This window comes from Geotrypetes seraphini, chromosome 3 (genome assembly GCF_902459505.1).
Source record: "Geotrypetes seraphini chromosome 3, aGeoSer1.1, whole genome shotgun sequence".
Classification (NCBI taxonomy): Eukaryota; Metazoa; Chordata; class Amphibia; order Gymnophiona; family Dermophiidae; genus Geotrypetes; species Geotrypetes seraphini.
The window spans coordinates 359,430,621-359,454,062 of NC_047086.1; the positions used below are offsets into that span (position 1 = coordinate 359,430,621).

Below are 23,442 nucleotides of genomic sequence, written 5' to 3' on the forward strand. Positions count from 1 at the left end.
CTCTGGAACTTGTTGCCAGAGTATATGGTTATTGTGGTTAGCATATTTTAGTTTAAAAAAAGGTTTGGACAAGTTCCTGAAGGAAAAGTCCGTAGTCTGCCTTTAAGGTAGACAGGTGGGAAGCCCCTGCTTGCCCTGGGATCAGTAGCATGGAATCTTTTTACTATTTGGGTTTCTTCCAGGTACTTATGACCTGGATTAGCCACTATTGGAAGCAGGATACTAGGCTAGATGGACCATTGGGCTGACCCAGTAGAACTATTCTTATGAGACTGTTGGACAATTCTCGATTTCCGATAACACTATCCTATATGTTATGGTACCTGCAACATTGATTTCAAATGGTAGAATCAGTTCAAAAACCAGGATGGACTAAAAGTCTTTCCTTGAACCGGGTCACTTGGTAGCTCTCAATTTTTTTTTCCAGACTTGAAAGTGTGTGTTTTAGATCAGTGATTCCCAACCCTGTCCTGGAGGAACACCAGGCCAATCGGGTTTTCAGGCTAGCCCTAATGAATATGCATGAGAGAGATTTGCATATGATGGAAGTGATAGGCATGCAAATTTGCTTCATGCATATTCATTAGGGCTAGCCTGAAAACCCAATTGGCCTGGTGTTCCTCCAGGACAGGGTTGGGAACCACTGGTTTAGATCAGTGGCTATGAATACATATGCATGGGGCAGATTTGCATGCCTGCCACCTCCATTATATGCAAATCTATTTCATGCATATTCATTAGGGCTATCCCAAAAACCCGACCTTGGCCTAGTGGTCTTCCAGGACAGGATTGGGAAACACTGTTTTAGAGCACATTAGTTCCCGACGCTCACAGTGCTTGAATTAGTTGAGCTCAGAATCCCTGTTCTCATCAATGATTCAAGAGAGAGACTCAGTCAACAACCATGTCACTGTACCTGCTTCATCTTCAGCGAAGGAGATGATGAATCTGTGATAATTATTGATCAGTCCTGGAAAGTTGCAGATTTTTGTGTCACCCATGCATATGTCTTGCTTCTTCCATTTCTTTGTCCTCTCCTCTTCCTGCAAAGCCATAAGTCGACTGAATGAAAAATAAGATCTTATGTTTTAGGGATTTTTGCTTCCATTTTGTGGATTAATTTTTGCTGAAACAGTAATTACTGATGATTTTTAGCAGTGGTTCCCAACCCTGTCCTGGTGGACCACCAGGCCAATCGGGTTTTCAGGATAGCCCTAATGAATATGCATGGAGCAGATTTGCATGCCTGTCACTTCTATTATATGCAAATCTCTCTCATGCATATTTATTAGGGCTAGCTTGAAAACCAGATTGGCCTGGTGATCTTTCAGAGAAAACCCAAAAAACTCTGTGGAGTGACGATGTTCCTAAATGGACTTTATTTGAAAGTGTCAAAGTTCCAAAGGTACACTGAAATCATCCACATAAAATAATTTCATTCACATAAAAATAAATCATCCACATAAAAGCCTTAAAGTACCTAGTCCACTAGGGATACAGGACCCAACACGGTACGCGTTTTGACAAAAGTCTTCTTCAGGGGTCCCTGGAGGTCCTATAAAGGTGAATACGTGGAAAACAATTGTGTGGTGAGCCGGAAGTGAGACACTGCTTGCCCTTTCTATTGCAAATGCAAGCAGTGTCTCACTTCCTGCTCACCACATAATTGTTTCCCACGTATTCACCTTTATAGGACCCCCAGGGACCCCTGAAGAAGACTTTTTGTTGAAAAGCGGACCGTGTTGGGTCCTGTATCCCTAGTGGACTAGGTCCTTTAAGGCTTTTATGTGGATGATTTATTTTTATGTGGATGAAATTATTTTATGTGGATGATTTCAGTGTACCTTTGGAACTTTGACACTTTCAAATAAAGTCAATTTAGGAACACAGAGTTTTTTGGGTTTTCTCTGGATTTTCTTCTTTGTGGATATTTGGGGGTCAAATTCTTTTGTTTTTTGCTGGTGGTCTTCCAGGACAGGATTGGGAACCACTGATTTTTAGGATTGTATACATTGAGGCATTTGTTCTGTAGAATGGCCAAGTACCTGGAAAAAGTCAGTCTTCCCTATATTCCCTCATGTTGCAAGAATAAAGCAGTTGGTGTGTGATCCTGTATATAGCTAGTTCAATCCTGTAAAATATTTTGCACCCCTCTCCAAATTTTGTATTAGAGAGAGACGACTCTTTCTGCTGTTCACTCTTTCTTTAAGCATCATTATGCAGTGGAGGATTCAGTAAATATATTTGTCTTCATGCCACATTAAATATTTACACGTCTACAGCATGATATGTGACTGTGTATGCCCTGTATATTACCAGCCATAGTTTTGTGGGGAAAATATGGTACAGTGGTTAAAGCTGAGGTCATTGGTTCAAATCCACACTGCTCTTTGTGACCCTGGGCAAATCACTTAATTCCCCTCCCCCCCACCCCCCATTGCTCCAGGTACATTAGATAGATTGTGAGCCCACCAGGACAGACAGGGAGAAATGCTTGAATAAATTCATGTAAGCCATTCTGAGCTCTCTGGGGAGAACAGTATAGAAAACAATTTTGCTGGCATCCAGTAATCCAGTCAAACCTCCTTATAGATGCAATAGGTGTAATGAGCCAATCTGTGGTTTTTAGCACAGGCCAGTGCGGTAAATGGTCGATACTCATAGAATTCTTATTAGCGTCAGAGCATTTACTATGCTGGCTCGAACTAAAAACCTCTCGCGCAGCTTAATGAAAGGGGCCTTAAGTTAGGCACATAACTGGCACTGTTCTATAACTTGTCTGCACAAATTTGCATTCTAGTCAGAAATTTGAGCATCCAACTTTATAGGCTCTGGGTTCCAAAAAAGTAATTGTCAAGTATAAGTAGTCATTTTGAATTCAATTTGCATTTTTTTTTTCTTGCACATTGCATCATTGTTCTACAATTGTTCCTGTCAATAAAGCGCCTCCTGAATGATCCACGGCTGAGTAGATGACATCTTTTCCTCACGACTCTATGGTTTGGCCCTGTGGACCATTGTTCATAAAACATCGACAAAGCATTCAGAGGCCAAAATGAATCCTAGGAGATATCTGTCCCCTTGAAAGTGTTCTTTCACCTCTCTGTCAGCTACCCCACCTTCCAACTCCCTCACCACGTCTGTTGCAATTACTAAGCCTTGTACTGTACTCTCCTCCCTCCGCATCTGCGGTTTCAGCATTTTCAGTTCCGATTATGTGCGGTCTTTAGCTCGCTGGCTTCTGCCTCCAAATTACGTCAGCTTGCATTGAGAAATCGCTGACTCCAAGCAAGCTGATTCCCAGCACTTTCTTCGCCGTGTTTTGACTCTCCTTCAGGAACAGGCCAGGGCTCCCACCATGTTACTCGCGGTGTCACCATATTCACGATGGTTTTTAATAGAAAACCGCGAATAACATATGAAAAAGTTATTTGTGGTTTTTCTGTATTCGTGGGTCTGTTAATCCCCATATCACGGCCAATACGGAGGGAGAAGTGGGGAGCGTGTGGTGCAGTGGTTAAAGCTACAGCCTCAGCACCCTGGGGTTGTGGGTTCAAACCCACGCTGCTCCTTGTGACCCTGGGCAAGTCACTTAATCCCCCCATTGCCCCAGGTACAATTGTGAGCCCGCCTGGACAGACAGGGAAAAATGCTTGAGTACCTAAATAAATTAATGTAAACCGTTCTGCTGGGAGAACGGTATAGAAAATTGAATAAATAAAAAAAAATTAAAAAAAATATTACTCCCTTGGGGTAAGATCTTCCATTATATGTGCCCCTCTAAACTGGTAAGTCCCCATCATGACCAATGCTCTCTTGTTTGGCTGCCCACTCAAAGCATCGCCCTCCAATACCACCACTTCAGAGGAAAATAATATTGAATTTTTCTTACCCATTCATGAAATCACCAAAAATATAGAGCCCATTCAGATTCGGGGACTGGCACCCCCTGTATACATGACCTCCAGTGACGGATTTCCCAACATTGTGTCCATATGCATATATGGGAAGGATGTCATCTGTCAGTGAAGAAGCAAGAACAGATTGAAATGGCTCAGACTTCATGAATGATTAAACAGTTCTGTAAGATTGCTTCTGCGTTTTTAGGCCCTGAAGAACAACTTTATGTAAATAATTAACTAATAATAGATTGATAGATGTATACGTTTCTGTTCAATATAGGCTCTCAGTACATGTGGCAGATGTTAGTGTCTGAAGGAAAAGAACTACTAGGACTTTAGAATCTCCTTCCATGACAAAGTGAAATTACCTTATAAAAACAGATCGTAAACTGTGTAAAGTGTAATGACTTTTGTTATATAATTAGTAGTAATGCCATATATTAAACCATTATAGCCATATTCAAGGGGTATATTAACAATATTAATACAAATCAGAACAGAGGGTAGACGTACACCATGCTTTCATATGCTCAGGACTCACCTGTTGACAATAACAAATTTCCTGTACAGTACTTCTCCTCTGATTTATGTCAAGAACAGAATTCAGGGTGTGCACGGAACGCTGTTTTATGGGGAAAGCCATAATAACTTTGGACAGGAGGTGAACATTAACTTGCAGCTCAATGTTTCATTTATTGTTTGTATATATTTTATGTCATTGTGGTTTTAAGAAAGGTTTGGACAATTTCCCAGAGGAAAAGTCCGTAGTCTGTTATTGAGACACACATGGGGGGAAACCACTGCTTGCCCTGGATCAGTAGCATGGAATGTTGCTACTCTTTGGGGTTCCAGAATCTTTTGTTACTCTTTGGGATTCCGGAACCTTGCTATTCTTTAGAATTCTGAATGGAATGTTGCAACTCTTGCCAGGTACTAGTGACCGTGAGGATGGGCTACTGGGCTTGATGGATCACTGGTCTGACCCAGTAAGGCTATTCATATGTTCTTATGTGTTCATGGTTTTATTGTTTGTGTGTGTTTTATTTTGGGTTTGTTTCTTTATTTTACTAGTTTTATTGTTTTACAGGTCATATATTATAGTTAGTATGTTTACACATTGTAGTCCTGTCTCATGAAATACACAGAGAAAAGGAGTTCGTTCCTAGATTAGCAGCCTGTAAATGTTCAGAAATTTAATGTAATTATCATTTTGTACTCTGTATTATTTTTGTTGTATCTTCCAATAATATCTCTTTGCCAAGTTATATATTTGACAATTGTTTCTAAACTATATAAGTAGAGCATACAGACATAGATTATAGTTATCTTGGAATGTTCCATCTGGTTAGCTTTTAAAATTAACAAAAATTGTGAAAACTTGTTTAACTGTCTCTTTCCGATCACAATTGTAGCTCTCCCCTTATTCTTTTGTATCTAATCAGTCATGTTAGTCCTTGGCTATGTTTGTAATTATTTTACCTGTTATCCCCATATTTCATCGTACATCGCTTTGAATCTCAAAATTGTGATTTTATCAAAATTTTATTAAACTTGAAACTCATTGTAAACTCAGCGATATCCTCAGACCTTGCCTTTGGTCAGAAGAAACACAGTGATTAAATTTACAGGATTTCAGTGCAAAGTCGCATGATGGTGCCTGGCAAGTCACAGAGCTTATCACCTTATTTCCATACGTAGAATCTGGCCTGTTATAGTTATGTAGTTGTCATTTCTCTTTTATTGTTGTCTGATTTCCTTACACATCCAGGGTGGGAATGTGGCATTATTTTAAATAAGAATGGGTTATTGGAAGAATAATTGCATTTATATTATTGATTAAGTAAAGGGTGGGGGGAAAATATTACTTTCAATTATTTATAAGTTTAAGGTGCTTTTCTTGATTTGTTATATGTTCGGATTCACTTAAAAATCAATAAAGATTTTTTTTTTAAAAGAATCTGGCCTGCCTTTGTTGAGCCATCAATCGAAGTCAAAGATTTTATCAAGCGAGCTGGATTACACCAGCATAAGTGCCTGGATGGAGGCAGGGGAAGTCTACTTTCCACAGTCCACTTTTTTTCTGAAAAGTTTTGTGCTCTTTCTCATTTTAGCATAGTAAAATATCTTCAACACTAAGAAGTGATTGTTGCAATTGTCTGGGTCTTGCCGCGTCTGGGTAGGTAGAACTGATGTTTCAGCCCTCATGTTGTGGCTTTCTTCAGGGTGTGCTGTGAGGTCTGCAGTTTGTCTTTATATATAATGGGTCCTCAAACCTGATTGGCTGAGGCTTGAGGTGCTTGAGGCAGGAAAGTCCGTTGGTCACAAATTTGGATTTTGGTAGGAAAATTTGTTGGTCCCACATTTGAATTTTGGCAGGAAAGTCCATTGGTCACAATTTTAAATTCTGGCTGGAAAGTGAGAGGGAGGGAGAAGGCATTTGTCTTCGGCCTGTCTTTAGTCTTTATACACTAAATTTCTTTTGGATGAGCAGTTGCCATGCTTTGTTTATGGAGAGCCCTTTATCTCCATTGAAGTTATTGGGGTGTCTTGCTTTCTTTATTGCCTCTTTGATTCTTCTCGTCCACCAATGGTCTTCTTTCTTTAAGACTTTTGTGTTCTCAAATCTAATCGGATGACCATGTTGCATAGCTTACGGTGTCTTTTGTGCTCTTGCATCCTTTCCTCTATAGTGCATCTATTTTCATCAGTGTACAGAGGAGATTGAGAGGGGACATGATCGAAACATTCAAGGTAATGTAGACTTAGTAGACTTAGTAGATAAGGACAGGTTGTTCACCCTCTCCAAGGTAGGGAGAACGAGAGGACACTCTAAAATTGAAAGGGGATAGATTCCGTATGAACGTAAGGAAGTTCTTCTTCACCCAGAGAGTGGTAGAAAACTGGAATGCTCTTCCGGAGTCTGTCTTAGGGGGAAACACCCTCCAGGGATTCAAGACAAAGCTAGACAAGTTCCTGCTGAACCAGAACGTATGCAGGTAGGGCTAGTCTCAGTTAGGGCGCTGGTCTTTGACCAGAGGGCCGCCGCATGAGCAGACTGCTGGGCAAGATGGACCACTGGTCTGACCCAGCAGCGGCAGTTCTTATGTTCTTACAATTGGTGCAACTGCATGGGATTTCGTACACTCCAGGGGTTTGGAGCAGAGTCTTTCCCATGTGTGAGTGTGGATGCAAGTTTCTGTGGTATACTGTAGGCTGTTTTGATGTTATTTTTCTTTAGCAGTTTTCCTATGTGATCTGTTACTCCTTGGACAGAGAGAAACACTACCATTTTTGGTTCTGTTGATGCGTTGTCCTCTAATGATTGTTGGCGGTTGTTGATTTCATGGGTTCGGTTGTTCAGAAGTTTTAGGGCTTGAGAAGTCACCCTTCTGCTGTAGCTATTAGCAAGAAATACTTGTATATCCTGGAAGGTGTCCTTTTCTTTCTGAAGACTGCCCGGGTTGCAAACTCTTAATGCTCTGTTCATTAGTGTACAAAGAACCCCTCTTTTTGTGGCAATCATGATGCCAGCTCCAGAAATCTAAGAGAACAAATAAAAAGCGACTTGCTTGTATAAGCAGACTCATAGTAGACCTGCATCAGTGGGGCCCATATTTTAGACTAGGTACAAATGTTACTCGTCGGTGTAAGAGATCTCTGAATTCTTAATGGAAAATGTTTCGGAATTCGTGGAAATTACCCAGCAATTTATTACTTTACAAGATAATTTAGTCTTGACTTAGGGCTCCTTTTATTTAAGGTGCGCTAGCGTTTTTAGCGCACGCAGGATATTACCGCACGCTACTTGGCTAGAACTAAGGCCAGCTCAATGCCGGCGTTAAGGTCTAGCGCGCGGGGCAAATCAGCGCGCCCTATTCCGCGCATTAATGCCCTAACGCGCCTTAGTAAAAGGAGCCCTTAATCTGGGTAATGACAAGTCTCTTCTGGTTCAATTCAAATAAGCTAAGATCTTCTCCTTTTGTGATGTGACAATAATTTTATCCTTTCAGTAGGAGGTGTAGTGCTATCAGGCAAATGTCAGTCTACATTACAGATTTTTGTAATTTACAATATGAGGGAAAGGGGTGGGAGGGGGCTCACATTGAGGCTGGTGGGCAAAGGTGGGGTGTTGGGGGAGCGTGTAGGGTGAATGTGGGGACTATAAAGGAAAATGCTAAAGCTAAGGGATGGCTTTGTGTTTCTATTAGGCCGTAAAGGTCTTTACTACTAGACAAACACATTGATTTAGTTTACTGGATGAATATATAAATTATTTATTTGTTCAGTTTTTAATTACTGTTCTCTGCATTGCACAAGGCTTTTTTTTTTTTTTTTTAATGTTACTCGGTTGAGGAGGGTTTTTTTTTATGCCGATGAGGTGATTTACCCCAGTTTGGAATTCTCACACTTTTTTCAACAAAGGTTGCTGTGGGAGGGGTTCTGAGGCTTTTTCCTTCCTCCTGGGTTTTTAATACATCTTTAACAGGGCAGGATTAATTCGTCGAGGGCCCCTAGGCGCCCAAGTACACTGGGCTCCCTGCCCCGCCCCATCCCACCATGCGCCCAGGCGGAAACAGGAAGCTGCGTCAGAGGAAAGCGTTGGGCAAGCAGCACCTCTTGCACAATTACAGTTGCCGTTGCCTTTCTTACCCGCGTTGCTTGCTTGTCTTACTTTCCGTCAATGGAGGGGGGGCGCGTTGCCGATCGATGCTGGAGGGACCCATCGCCGTTTGGAAAAAACAATGTTGATGCCCTCCTTCATCGGGCCCCCCTGACCATTTCGGGCCCTAGGCATGTGCCTGCTTAGCCTATTGGTTAATCCTGCCCTCATCTTTAAGCATTTGCACTGTCAGAGACCAGTATAATGATTTGTTACATGAGTGATTAATATGTGGCAATGGTGCTCTAGTTAATTCTATTGTCTAAGGAGTGTGTTATTTTGATATAAGGGAGTTGTATATTTGGACATCATTTGTTTCCTAGATGCATGGCTTTTGAAATGCCATGATATGTTTGTACACTATAGGATACTGATCTTTTCTATGTATTTCATAGAGCTTTTTGTACATTTCATATAGTTTTGTATTTGTATCGGTTCATGGCTTTTAATAAAGATATTTGGAAAAAAAAAAATAGCGATTTAAAAAAATAAAAAAGGAATACGAATGTGCACATCTCAAATGCTGAAAAATGCTTAGCCTGGGACGTCTTGCCTCATATCCCACAACAATGTGGAACCTGGAGCAGCCTAATCATTAGAGGAGCACACAGACAACCAGTTATGCTAGGGTTCAAACCTTGCTTGCTTTCTTTTTGACCTCGGGCAAGTTAATTTATCCTCTATTGTTTAGGGATGGGCAGCCCAGAATTTATATATATATATATTTTTTTCGCTTTGTTTCATTTCCCGTTTGTAGCATTGTTTGTTTTGGTCAGTCTTCATTTTCATTTCGGGGCCAACATCATTAAGAGTGTGCCCTCTTTGCAAATAATACGCATTGTTTTCAGCAAATGAAAAAAAAGTCACAAAAATGTGCATTCTCTGCTCATTTTCATTAGTTAATGACATGGAATGGCCTGGGATATGTTGTTTGACATTTCCTGTTGTTGGCATGCCCTATGTGCCCATTGCCCATCCCTGTGGTTGCCTCAGCTTCAATCTTGGGTCCTCATTTATAAATGTAGTTTGAAAGGATTAATTAGATAGGCCAACTGGTCTTTTTCTTTGTTCATGTGGGGACAATTTTCAAACTGAAACAAAGTCTGTGAGCACTTTTAACCCATGGACGTTACACCAATTTTCAACACTTAAACTGCCTGTGTAACTTTTTTACTTTGTAACTTGCAGTGGATACAAAGAACCTGTTTTCTTTGCAGGAACTGTTCCATTGAAAATAGCACCAGAGATTTGAAAATGCCTTCTACATCAGTAGGTCTCATGATATCCACAATGAATATGCATGAGAGAAATACATCCACTGGAGCAGTGGTTCTTAACCTAGGGTGCATGAATGCATTTCCAGGGGTGCAAGAGAAGTTTCTACATAAATAAATTATCTTGCAGTAAATATAATCTCATAAATAGAAAAATAGAAACATATTTTTCAAGGGGGTGTGAGAACATATTTTCAGATTGAAAGGGGTGCTGACCACTAAAAGGGTTAAGAACCACTGCACGGGAGGTAGTGTATTTAAATCTATATCATGCATATTTGCTGTGGCATTCCTGAAAATCTGAGTGGCCGGTGGTACACTAGGACAGGATTGAGAACCACTACTTTCTAAAGGTCATTTTTCTCCACCCCAAACACATCATTCAGAATGTTTCCTCCAAATATGGCTTAAGTATGTACTGTACATTGTGAACATACACCTAATCTTTGCTGCATTAAGGGAAAGCAGCTGTCAAACATTTAATAAATCACTTTTGAAAGTCATAATAGACAGCATTAGAAGCAGAGGATTGGGCGTTGTTTGTTGAAAGGAGGTCAAAGGAAAGAAAAAGTCAAAAAACGACAACATAGCAGTAATCAGAACATTACAACAGCAGATTCAAGAGAATGAGACTGAGAAATAGCGTCGGGAAAAAAACATGGTAGGCAGGAAAATGGAGAATTCCAAACTGCGACGAAAGTGACAAGCACAACCATTAAGCATAGAAGTTCTGAATTGCTGAAATTGGAATTAGAACAGGAACTTCTCTCTTACCTAAGGAGGAATTGTGGCAAAGCTTTAAGTCGAAACATTCAAATCCCTCCTTGGCTCTCCAGCCATAGTTCCCTCCTTTGACAATAAGGTCAATTTCTTCAAACCTGTTCTGGCCAACATCGCCACAGAATATTCTCCCTTTCCCTCTTCCAGTGACGGGATCACCTCGGTCAACAGCACAGCGCCACATATTGCGGACCCCATATGCATAGATTTCTGGGCGAGCCGCGGGAGTGGAGATGAAAGGATTGGTGGGGGGGATGCCATAGGGTTTGCCATCAGTTCCCTTCCCATTGACATCTATCCTTAAAACTTTCCCTAGTAAGGTGCTCCTGGAACGAAGCAGATTTAGAAACAAAGAGGTGAGCCGACAGCAGGATAGTGTGGATTTACAAGTTTTACATACTTCGGCTTGAGGTAGCTTTCTGCGTTCGCCTCTTAGAGCATGGAGTTTTTGTTCCTACGATGAGTTCTTTACCTACACCATATTCCAGAAGAAACTGAAAACCCATCTTTTCGACACTTGATCTCTCCTTCTCTCCCTTCCTCTTTCCCTCCCTACTTCCTCTTCTACCTTCTTGCCTTTCCTCCCTCTCCTCCTCCTCATCCCTCTTTCCCCCGACCCTCTTCCACTCTTTATGTCGCCTTGAGCCTACATAAGTATGTGCGATGCACAAATAGAAGATTAGATTAGAGTTTGGAACCAAGGCACCTCTCGTGAGTTTCCAGAGGTCATCCTGAGGTCTCTCTTGTAGGCATTCAGAAGATGGGATCTAACACTAATTCCTTGCTTAAAACTAAACGTTGGTCTAATTTGGAACGAAATCTGGCTATTTTATAACTTCATGACTTCTGTGACTGTACTGTACAGTTTTCTATCCTGTAATTTATAAATTTAGTTAAGAGTATGTTAATTTATGCCTCTGTATAGGTAGTATGATTTGTTTTGCCTTGTATTTTATTATCATTATTTGTAGTGAAACATTTAAATTCAACAAAATTTCATGAACCAGCAAACATAATCAGTAAATCCCACTTTGCTGCTCTTAACAAACCTAGGGCTTGATTCACTAACCTCCCCGATCCGTGGCCGATCCGCAGCAGGCTGACTGATCCACAATGGGTCAGCATGCAAATGGGGATGATCAGAGGAACGCACCCCCCCCCCTTCCACCGACCACACAGATCACTAGTGAGCAATCCTGAAGCATTCGCAGACCATCTTCTTTGCCTGTAGATGGTCCACGTATGCGCTTGCTCTCCTGACTTCCCTGACTTTTCATAAGAAGTGTTGCTATGTTTGCAGAGTGCCGCCAAAAAGCATTGACAGGCTGATTACTGCTGCTGAGCCCGAGCTCCTCCAGCCCTCATTACCTGCTCAGCAACTCCTCTACTTTTGCAATAAATAGGTCGATCAGGAGTGGGGGGGACCCTCAATACTAACGTTTCTATGGCCATGATCAGCAATAGCTGTTCACTTGGAGGGAGCTACAAACACGGGCCTGCCTACAAGCCTTACAGCTTTTTTTTTTTGTTGTTTGACTATTTTCCTGCTCAAACCTCCCTGGAAAATTCTTGCAGTGATGAACAGGCGCCGCTTTTGAAGATATATGCTGGATGGAGTCCCACCGGCCGTCCCTCTGCCTTTCCCTGTCCTCCCCACCGGAGCCCAGTAATCCCCTTTCCGCCAGCTCAGCTCAATCACCCCATCCCCCATCGCCATAGTGCAGTCCCGCTTTTAACCTGCGGGTTAAACCCGCAGGTTAAAAGCACGGGCTCGCAGTGTTTTGAAAGGGGGCTTCTGAGCAGGCAGCGGAGTTCGGTCGCTGGAGGGAATCCTGGCTTTGCACTGGGCTAATGGAACAGGGCGGCAGAGAGGTAGAGAGTAGGGCGCTTTTGATTGGTTTTTTCAGGGCGGCAGAGAACAGGACAGTCGGCAAGGACGTGAGCGACAGGTCCTCAGCAGTCTTTCACGTTTGGATCAGCCAGCCCAATCGGTTTGTTTAGTGAATCGCTGCTCGAATGCATTTCCCCTCATTTGCATGTGCGGATTGGATCGGGTGCGGACAGGATCGGCCAGAAGGTTAGTGAATCGGGTCGGGGGGTCACAAACCGGTTGGGACCCGATCGGCCAGCTTAGTGAATCTAGCCCTTAGTTTTCATGCATAGCTCTTATTTGATGAAGGCTTTTGCCAGTGTTGAGTCCCATTGCGACTAAATCAAGAGCTTGTCCAACTACATCCCATTTGTATGCCTTGTTTGTTCCCACTTTGTTCGATGTGGTTGTTCTTCCTGGGACTTTTTTAAATCTTCTATTCTTTGTGGCTGCCATTGTCCCTCCCATTATCATACCCCCTTTTCAGTTGTGCGTTAAAACATGTGCCCAGGGATCTTTATAGCATACTGCCTAGCCAAAATGCACTTGCAAATCCAATTAACTGCAATAACTGGTTGTTAGCACCAATTTGTTGCTCGTTAATTACTCATTACTCAGTTAAGATGCACACACAACTTTGGCATAGAATTCTGAGCGCCACATATAGAATCTGAGGTCATGTGTTCAGCCAAGAATTTAAAGATTTTAAATTTTCCTAAAACTCATTTGATTTCACCTGCTGAGGAAGTATTTTCAGGAAATTTTGGTTTTATCTGATGTGGAATCTACAACATAGCAATCTCTAAATTATACTATATTTCTACTGATATTTTATTTATTTATATATATATATATATATTTTTTTTTTTTGGAACATTCAAATAATTTAGATTTAACTTATTTTTTTGAATCTTCTATCAATGACATTCCAACTAGAGCTGTCCTCCTTGTAATATTCATTTCTGAGATAGATAAGGTTAAAATGTAAAGGTTTGAAAAAAACAAGATGTGCTTTACTGTGGTCAAAAGGTAAATATGTTTCCTGATGTTAGAAGATCACTCAGGTAGACAATTTCTTTTCATAAAACCCAAGGTTTTGTCCAAAGGGCTTCCTTTTTATTTCTTTTTCCTTGTAAGTGTCTAATGACCCATCAGGGTAATAGATGGATAATTTTGTGAAAGATAAGCTGGGCTCTAATATAATCTGCACTGTATCACTGCAAGTTGTGTTAAGGTATTTGAATAGGAAGGAGACACAAACCATGCATTTGCATATTGTGCATCTCATTACTAATTAACACCCCACCCCCTCAGCGACTTAAATATTGACGTGGTCTGTTAAGTCAAGCGGTATTAGGGTCACATTAAGGACTAAGGGCTAGATTCTCAAACTTCACATTAAAAACCGATGGGCCACTGTTGCAGCTGTTATTGTAGTGATTTTTAAAGAAAGCAAATCATTCTCCAAAAAACACACGTGTAAATGAGGTTGTGGAGAGTAGCAAAGATTCACTAAATTTGCATGTGCCCATCACTGGTGATGGCCACATGCGCAGAATAAATACACAAAAAAAATCCAACCCAAATCGAAGATGGGAAGGAGGGATGTCCACTCCCTCCCACCACCAAGCAATGTCCTCCAACACCCCACTGCAGCGGGAGGGATGCCCACTCACCCCCGCTGCCACACAACCCTCCCCCAACAACCCCCCGTACCTCCGATAACCCCCGCACCCTTCCCCATATCTTGTTTACGATGGCTGGTTGGAGGGTTGCCTACTTCCTCTGGCCAGTAGGCCCGTCTCTTCAAAATGGCAGGTCTTCCCCTCCCCAGTTCATCCTGGGATGCGCCAGAGAGGGCCCACCATTTTGAAGAGGCGGGTCTGCTGGCCTGAGGGAGTAGGCATCCCTCCGGCCAGCCATCATAAACAAGATAAGGGAGAGTGGCGGGGGGGGGGTCATCTGAGGCATGGGGGGTTGTCGGGGGAGGGTTGTGTAGCAGTGAGAGGGAGTGGGCATCTCTCCCGCTGCAGGGGGGTGTTGGAGGACATTGCTTGGTGGTGGGAGGGAGTGGACATCCCTCCTTCCCATCTTCGATTTGGGTTGGATTTTTTTTGTGTATTTATTCTGCGCATGTGGCCATCACCAGCATCTCCTCTGCTGCCGGGGTGGGGGAGGGGGAGTGTCAGGGGTTGCTCGACATCGGCAAAATTTTCTGACAGGTCTGAACTGTCAAGCCTTACTTTTCTGTCAGTGCCTGAGCCAATCAGCACTCAGGCACTTATCAGAAAGTAAGGCAACAACAGCTCAGACCTGTTGTAAATTTTGGCTACAAATGTGTCACAACGAGGTTAGAGAATCACTCGGCGATTATAGAGAACCACTCAGAGTGATCATTTTAATATTAATGACCTCATTGTACTACATTTGCATGGTAGTATCAAAGACTGTTAGAAAACTCGGAAAACACCACGGGTAAGCCGTTTTAATATTTCACCGCTAAAACATGTGCACTCTAAACCAGCTGGAACCGGTTTAGTGAGCACATTAAAGGTAGATTTTAGTTTTGAGAATCTGCCCCTAAATAAGGAACATAAAATCCTTAACGCCACATGATGAATCCCCCACTCAGTAGCTCTGTCAGGATAGTGCCATGGCGGATTATAGAGATATTCAGCAGTACTTTCTGCATGGTGTCACTGAATATCTGTCTGAATGGCATTTATCAGACATATGCTTTCAAATATGGGCCTCATGTAATATATATCCATAGGAAAATTCAGTTTAGTCATGCCTCATTGAATAAACCATAGGAAAAGAGCACTGCTATAGGGGCACTTACTACACAGTAAGCTACTGTATTTTTCGCTCTATAAAATGCACATTTTTCTCCAAAAAAGTGGGTGGAAATATGGGTGCGTCTTATGGAGTGAATATACTCTCCCCTCTCTCCCCCCCCCCCAGCAGTACCTTTAAATTGTGGTGGTCGCTGGATGGCTGCCTCCTTGTTATGTTGGGGCCAGCAGCGCACAAATGCGCTAATGCCTGGGCCCGCGAGACTTCATCGGGCCCAGTGTGGAAGAGAGGAGGGGAGAGGTAAGGGTTTCATTGACACTGAAGGGGGACTGATTGCTGATGCAGCTGGAGTCACCATCCCCCAGCAGGAAGCATTTATGACCTGGGTCGCACCATGGAGAAATCTGATTTAGTTTGCAATCGATGGCATTTCCTTGGCCTTGCGCTGAGCAGATCTACTGGTAATTTCAGGCTGGACTTAAATGGGCCTTAATTGACTGTTAATTTTTATTTATTTTGGTTTCATTCTCACCCATTAGGGTTTAATTTTGATCTAATGAGAACGAAAACACTATGCAGAACAACTCAAAAGAGGATTTCTCAACCGCACAAAGTTTTCGTCCAGGATTGTTTTTAGTCTTTGATCCATGAGTTTTTGCATTAGAACCTTCAGGGACTCCTGAGGAAGACAGTTTTGTCAAAACACGGACCGTGTTGGGTCCACAGTCCCCAACCACTTGGGTCCTAGGTATCTCTTCATGTGGATTATTGGACTGTACTTTCAATAAAGCCTGTATCTTGAACATCACCTTCTCCAAAGTGTTTTCGTTCTCGTCAGACTTCTGGTTCTGTGGAGTACCAAGGGTCAACCTTTTGTTTGCGTTAATTTTGATCTAATGACATTTCTTAGAGTTTTTTTTTTAAATCTTTATTTTGATCTCATTTTTTTCCCTTTTTACAGCATACAACCGTTGGTTCTTACTGTCCACCAGTTTCTCTTGCACTAGGCATTCTACTTATCCTTCTGCAGCAGGGTTTATTGCTTTAATACTGGGGGGGAGTTCTCATCTTCATTCTTTCCATTTTATTTTATTTTATTTTATTTATCTATTTATTTTATTTAGGTTTTATTGTTCTACTACTGTTATCGTATATATTTCCTACCGTTGGTGCCGACATAATCAGCAGTCAACCGTCCAGTGACCACCACAATTTAAAGGTATCGCTGGGGGGGGTTTCTGGGGTGGAATTTAAAGGTTCCTGGGATGGAATTTAAAGGTGCCGGGTATATATTAGTATACAATTTGGTTCAGAATGGTTTCTTTTCTTGTTTTCCTCCTCTAAATCTAGGGTGTGTCTTATGGAGCTAAAAATACGGTACTTACTTATTTTGAGCATTGCCAAATTTTCCGAAGGGGTCTCCAGCTTTCCCTCCATCTCCAGTGAATATGTACAGATACCCATCTAAACCAAATAGCAGCTGCCCTCCATTGTGGTTGGATGCTGGTTCTATAATCTCCAGAATCTTCCTACAAAACAGTCACAGGTGCATGGAAATTCATTTCATGCTCCAAAGCAGTCTCTGTTATGAACTGGCTCCACTTTTTCTTTCTAGAAAAGGTTCCTCCGGGCCTGGCTTTATCTATACTGTGTGCATGAACATGCCTTGCTGATTTACCTAAGAAAAATGTAATCTACAAATTCATGTGAGTAAGATAGGCTCCTCTTAAATTAGTTTCCTATTTTCAGCCAAACCTAGGAGCATAACTTTTCAGCTGGTAATTCATCTTAATTTAGGAGCTTAAAAGTTGTGCTCATAAATTTAGACCTGCAATTTGGTTGCCTAGATTTATGAGCCTAGCAATGAAAAATCAGGGCTAACTCCTAAATTATTTTCCCCACCCTAAATCCACCCCTGTTGCCACCACTTTTTATGCTTCTAAATTTAAGAGTTTAGTACAATTTTGAGTAAAAATTTACACACTCAGCCCCAGTAAATTTTCAAAGAGGCCAATTCATTGGCATAACTCTCAAAGGGCCCCTTTTACAAAAACATGATAGTGATTCCGATGAAGCAAATGTGATGCAGCCCATTCAGTTCCTATGGGTTTTGTCGCATTTACCAGGCTGGGAATCGCTACTGCAGCGTTATAAAAGGGCCCAAAGTTAGGAGCATAAATCCTTTGACTATCAGGCCCAAGGTGTATTGGATCAATCAGTTTACTGGTCAATATTCAAAACAATTTAACCATCCAGAAAACAGTGACTGGTTAAATTGTTTGTTTGGGGTTATCTGCTCATTTTCAACAGCACTGAACTGGTTATCTCTGCAGAAAATTAGTGGTTAGGGTTAACAGACGTCCAGATAAACCTAGAAATGGCCTCTTTTTAGAAGACTGTTCAGATGCCTGGACAGACTTTCCAAAACCCGGCAGTTTGTCCTGGTTTTGGAAAATCTCAAGTTCTGGCCACGTCTGGAGGACCTCGGAGCATGTGCGGACGACATCACACACATCTGCATATGCTCAGAGGCCCTTCAGACACAACCTGGAGATCGGTGAAGAAGAGACGAGCCTTTGCGGGAACAGGACTGGATGCAGAATGGGGTGGGGTTGGACGTGGAACAAGGCGGTGCTGGGGGGTGGAATAGGGTGGGGCCATGCGTCCGGAATTTTACTGCTCTAAATATGGTAACCCTAAGTGAAAACTGGCTATTTTAGGGGCGGAGTCACCGGCCAGGGTAACCATATAAATGGGACCACATAAAACACAGTCCTATCTTTATGCGGCAACACATGGCTGTTTAAGTTTTGAATAGGGTTACCATAAGTCCAGGAAAACCCCAGATATGTCCTCTTTTTAGAAGACTGCCCAGGTGCCCGGAGGGATTTTCAAAACCCAGCAGTTTGTCCGGGGTTTTGGAAATCCTGAGCTCAGAGGCTGTATCTGGAAGCCATGGCACATGCACAGCCGTCACCGTGGTGATGTCATATGCATGCACGCCTGCATGTTACATCATTGCGTCAATGTCTCAATGTCTGTGCATGTGCGAAGGCTTCCAAATGCAGCCTTCGAGCTCGGGGAGGTTCATGTGGGAGGCGGGGCCAGGCGTCCTCTTTTTTCAAAGAAGAAATCTGGTAACCCTAGTTTTAAATATCAACTAAATCGTCTATGTGTTAGCTGGCTGCCAAAAAAACAGACATGGCCTGGCAATAAATATCCAGGAATATCGCTTGTGGCAAGTGCCTACAAAACGGGCATTTGCTGCGTGCCAGTCACCAACAGGTGCCGCTTCCAGAATCATGGCATGATGGGACTCTAGGCACCAGAAATGTAGGCCAGGGTTTCACAGGCCTAAATTTCCAATGCCTAGGGTCCCGTTGGAATCGCGGCCAGTGGTACATAGTGATACCGAAGTGTGGTGCCACTCCTAACCATGCCCACTTCTGAGCTTCAACGTCAGTATGTGCCACTAGCCACCAGGGGACCTAGGTGCTGGTCCCGGAGGCTACATAGCAGTGCCTTTTTGTTTGTAATTACTTTTTAATTGGTTTTAAATGACAAGGTCAATTACTGCATCATTTAGCATCAATTAAAACAATTAAGTTAGGTGGCATAGGATGCCTACCTCCTCATAACTTTCGGCATCCCGACGAGAATCTGGGCCTCAGTGTTTATTCACTACTTCCCCTTAACTGTATCCATGACATCCTGTTTGTCTGTCTGGCCTGTTTAGATTGTATGCTCTTTCGAGCAGGGACTGTTTTCTTACTCTTTGTGACTCTGTGCAGTGCTGCGTGCGTCTGGTAGCGCTATAGAAATAATTAATAGTAGAAGTTCTTTCATGAGAATGAAATTGAATGTTTCTGTTTACCTCTCAGAATATGGGTCAGCCTTGTTCACATCAGACGATGAGAGCCTGAGTTCACTAATCCTGATCATCTCCACCTTCTTTTTCTCCATGATGGAATAGTAGATATATAATTTCTCATTCTTTCTGAATTTGGGGTGAAAAGCCATTCCTAGGAAGCCTCTCTCATCTCCTATCCATGGACTGGTTAACACTGTTGTGTTGAGGTCCAAGAAAGGTTCTTCCAGCCGGCTCCCATCGGGAAGATAGACCCAGACAAATCCAAGCTGCTCAGCCACAAACATGCGATGGGTGTTATCATTTGCATGGATCATCAGAACAGGGTTTCTCAGCCCGTTAGCAATTTCTGTCAGGCAAAGCTTAAGACAGCCCTTAGTGTCTTCCACAACCGATCCCAATTTGTGGTTGAGGTCTGTATTCTTCAATACATTTGGAAAGCAGTAATCTTGGTCAGGTAGATTAAGCAAGTTACAAAAGTGTGTCCTGCCCTTCTCACAGGACTCTTGGATTTGCCTGTCATCCGTAAGAAGTGTGATCACTGAACGGCATTTATAATGGAACTCAGAGCAGTAGTTAAAGCACAGCCCTGGGAGGTTTCTGAGGGGCGTCCGTGGATCTTCTGCATCATAGAGGTGAGCAGCATATGGGGAGCATTCCTGCAAGGAAACCAGGAAGGATGCTTATAGACAGTTATATTTGTTCACTAGAAAATCTACTTCCTGAATTGTAACTTTATCAAATGTAATCCAAATCCTGTCTACTTACATTCCATCCTCTATAACACTATCTTCCCTCCTCTTGTTATAATACACCATCTGATTAATCTGAGTACGTAATTTCTCAACTTTTCCTTCAAAATAAGAGGTTAAACCATCAGCTTTGGGTATGCACTGATGAACAATAGTTATAAGTTCATTTACCCTGTTTCCCCCAAAATAAGACCTATCCCGAAAATAAGCCCTATCATGATTTTTAAAGATGTTCCTAATATAAGCCTTACCCCAAAAATAAGCCCTAATTAAGATCGACCCCCTGAAGCTGCCCTCTCCCCCCCCACACACACACACACAAATGTTCCCAGCACTCCCAGACTCCAGATACTGGTGTTGCCCGATTCGCTGAAAAAAAAATCAGACTCATCAATTCAGTGACCCTCACCCCTGTGAGACCTGACATACCTCCACTCCAAGGCCTCCTAAAGCGGCAGCAGCAGCAGCGCTCTGAACGGGCTGCTTTGTGGTCTTCCCCACTGGGGCTTTCCCTCTGCCACATCACAGTGGGAGGGTCAGTGGGGTTCTGCTGCACAGGGGGATGGGACGAGGGATAGAAAGATGCTGCATAAAGGGATGGGTGAGAGGGGAGGAAAGATGCTGAACATGGGGGGGGGGTGGAGATAGGAAAGAGGAAGAATTGGGGTGGAGGACAGGAAGGGAAAGGATTGTTGTACATGAAAAAAAGTAATACATCCATCCCCCCCAAAAAAAATAATCTCTAATGCATTTTTTGGACCCAAAATTAATATAAGACACTGTCTTATTTTTTGGGAAACACAATACTTGCTAGCAGTTTGGAGGTCAGTAATTATATGGAGTGAAGGAGTGGCCTAGTGGTTAGAACAGCTGTCTCAGTATCCTGAAGTTGTGAGTTTGATTCCCTCTGCAGCTCCTTGTGACTTTGAACAAGTCACTTAACACTTCATTGCTCCAGGTACAAAATAAGTACCTGTCTAAAATATGTAAACCGCTTTGATTGTAGCCACAGAGGAAAAGCAGTATATCATGCCCCAACCCCTTTTACAAAGGAAATTCTGCTTGAGCAGGCCGTCCAACTTATAGGCTACATTGATTGCTTAAACCTTGCATATGAGAGTTCCTTCTGTTCATTCCATTTGTTTGTTGGATAGTAAATTGTTTTAAGATTCTTGAGTAACCTTTACAATAAACATATTTGCACCTGGGCATATGTGCAGGGTTTATTAGTCAGTGGAACATCCTGTTCTGGAGTTTTGCTTGTGGTTAGCAGTATTCAGCTAGGATGAGTCAGTGCACTCTCTGAGGTCATCACAAAGAGGATCGCTTCAATGCCCTCTCTCCCTCAAATTCATTCATCTGGAATGAGAGCAGCTACTTTTGGATATGCTCAGTGGCATAGTAAAGAGGGTGTCCTCCCCAGGTGCTGTTTTGGTGAGGGTGCAGGCACCCGGCCTCCCCTCTGGCCCCCCCACTCCTTCCCCGCATATGCTTTGGGCCAGTCCTAAGATTGCTGCTGCTTTTTGGAAACAGATTTTTCTTTTTGTTTTAAATAGCTAGTAGGTATCTATAACTCCATATGTTTCTACGCTGTTTGGAATTCTCCCAAGACACCAATCTAGGAAGCAAGGTCAGTTCTGATGGCTCTGTGCAGTATACTTCATCAGTGGATTTCGCTGGACTCCCTAACAGAGCAATTACAGTGCTCTTGTTTAATCCATATTTTGACCATAGAATGCTGTAATCTCTCTGAGCTATCCTCCCCAAGGGGGCAACAGTGTCAGGCTATTTGGGAACTAAGCAATGTAGTGGGCAAAAGCACAACGGACAAAAATTCAATGCCCGACAACATGATGCACGACCTACTCCTACTGGAGCGCTGGTCTAGGACCTGGCAACTCAGCTTCAAAGCCAAAAAATGCAAAGTTATGCACCTGGGCAGCCAAAATCCATGCAAGACTTATACCCTTAATGGAGAGATCCTAACAAGAACGGTAGCAGAACGAGACTTAGGGGTGATTGTCAGTGAGGACATGAAGGCTGCCAATCAAGTAGAGCAAGCTTCATCCAAGGCAAGACAAATCATACGTTGCATATGCAGGGGTTTCGTCAGCTGTAAGCCTGAGGTCATTATGCCACTGTATAGATCCATGGTAAGGCCCCACCTGGAATACTGTGTGCAATTCTGGAGGCTGCATTATCGCAAGGATGTGCTGAGATTGGAGTCGGTCCAGAGAATGGCCACCCGGATGGTCTCGGGACTTAAGGATCTCCCGTACGAAGAACGGCAAAATAAACTACAGCTATACTCACTCGAGGAGCGCAGAGAGGGGAGACATGATCGAGATGTTCAAGTATCTCACGGGCCGCATTGAGGCGGAGGAAGATCTCTTCTTTTTCAAGGGTCCCACGGCAACAACGGGGCATCCGTGGAAAATCAGGGGCAGGAAACTGCACGGTGACACCAGGAAATTCTTTTTCACTGAAAGGGTGGTTGATCGCTGGAATAGTCTTCCACTTTAGGTGATTGAGGCCAGCAGCATGCCTGATTTTAAGGCCAAATGGGATCGACACGTGGGATCTATTCACAGGGTAATGGTAGGGGAGGGTCATTAGGTGGGCAGACTGGATGGGCCTTGGCCCTTATCTGCCGTCTATTTCTATGTTTCTGGTCAATGTTCATACCTATGGTCCGCAGTCAGATTTTGAACTTTAATCATTTGACTTGAAGTGCATTTATTTACAGTATGATCTTCCCTTTGTTTGATGGGGAGAACAGTGGCATACCTAGGGTATGTGGCACCCGGGGCCCATCATTTTTTGACAACCCCCCCCATGTAAAAAAATATTTTTGTAATAAGCATGAAACGGAATAAATGGTCAGAATAGAAACAGGCAGTGAAAATTTTATTTTATTAAATCTCATATATGTGACCATTATTCCAAACATAACATAACATAAATTATATCTGAATTGTCATGACATTAGAAGTACATATGGTGTAGTTGTAAGTGATGCTTGGGACATTTCTGATTGTGTTAGTTCGGTTTTATGTATTTTTTGAATTGAAGGGTTTTTATTTATTTTTTGAAGGTTTTGTAGTCTGTGGTTGAGGTAAATAGGTTGTAGAGTTAGGGGTCGAGTGTTGAAGCTCGAGTGGCTAGGAGGTTCTCGTACCGTTTTTTTCTTTTGACGTTTTTGGTTGGAGGGTGTGTGAATGGTGTGTGGGTTCTCCTATGTTTGGTTGAACTAGTTGATTGTTCCAATAGGCTGGGCTGTCTCCGTTTATTGCTTTAAATAGTAGGCAGGAAAATTTGAAGTGTATTCTCGGTTGTATTGGGAGCTAATGTGAGTCGTGGTATGCCTCTGTGATGTGGTTGAAGTTCTTCAGTGAGTAGACCAGTTTTAGGGCTGTGTTTTGTATTGTTTGTAGTTTTATCATGGTTGTGGAATCTTGACTGTTTTTCCTCTATTTTCTTTCTAGTTGTCTGCATTGTCTTTTTAGTAGGAGTAGTTCATTGCTCTGGGAGTTGGTAAGT

The 23,442-nt window shown here is 42.6% G+C and overlaps 1 protein-coding gene across 3 annotated transcripts in view; it reads right to left on the bottom strand.

Annotated features, from left to right (window-relative positions):
- HHIPL2 (HHIP like 2) overlaps nucleotides 1-23,442 on the bottom strand; it is a 56,416-nt gene that overhangs the window by 27,561 nt on the left and 5,413 nt on the right. For all 3 annotated transcript variants that reach the window (XM_033935719.1, XM_033935718.1, XM_033935720.1), the window contains exons 2-6: nucleotides 19,157-19,809; nucleotides 16,668-16,811; nucleotides 10,611-10,942; nucleotides 3,893-4,019; nucleotides 917-1,062 (exon numbers count right to left, since the gene is read on the bottom strand). In XM_033935719.1, the coding sequence (XP_033791610.1) occupies nucleotides 917-1,062; nucleotides 3,893-4,019; nucleotides 10,611-10,942; nucleotides 16,668-16,811; nucleotides 19,157-19,809 (1,402 nt within the window). The remainder of the gene's footprint in view (nucleotides 1-916; nucleotides 1,063-3,892; nucleotides 4,020-10,610; nucleotides 10,943-16,667; nucleotides 16,812-19,156; nucleotides 19,810-23,442) is intronic.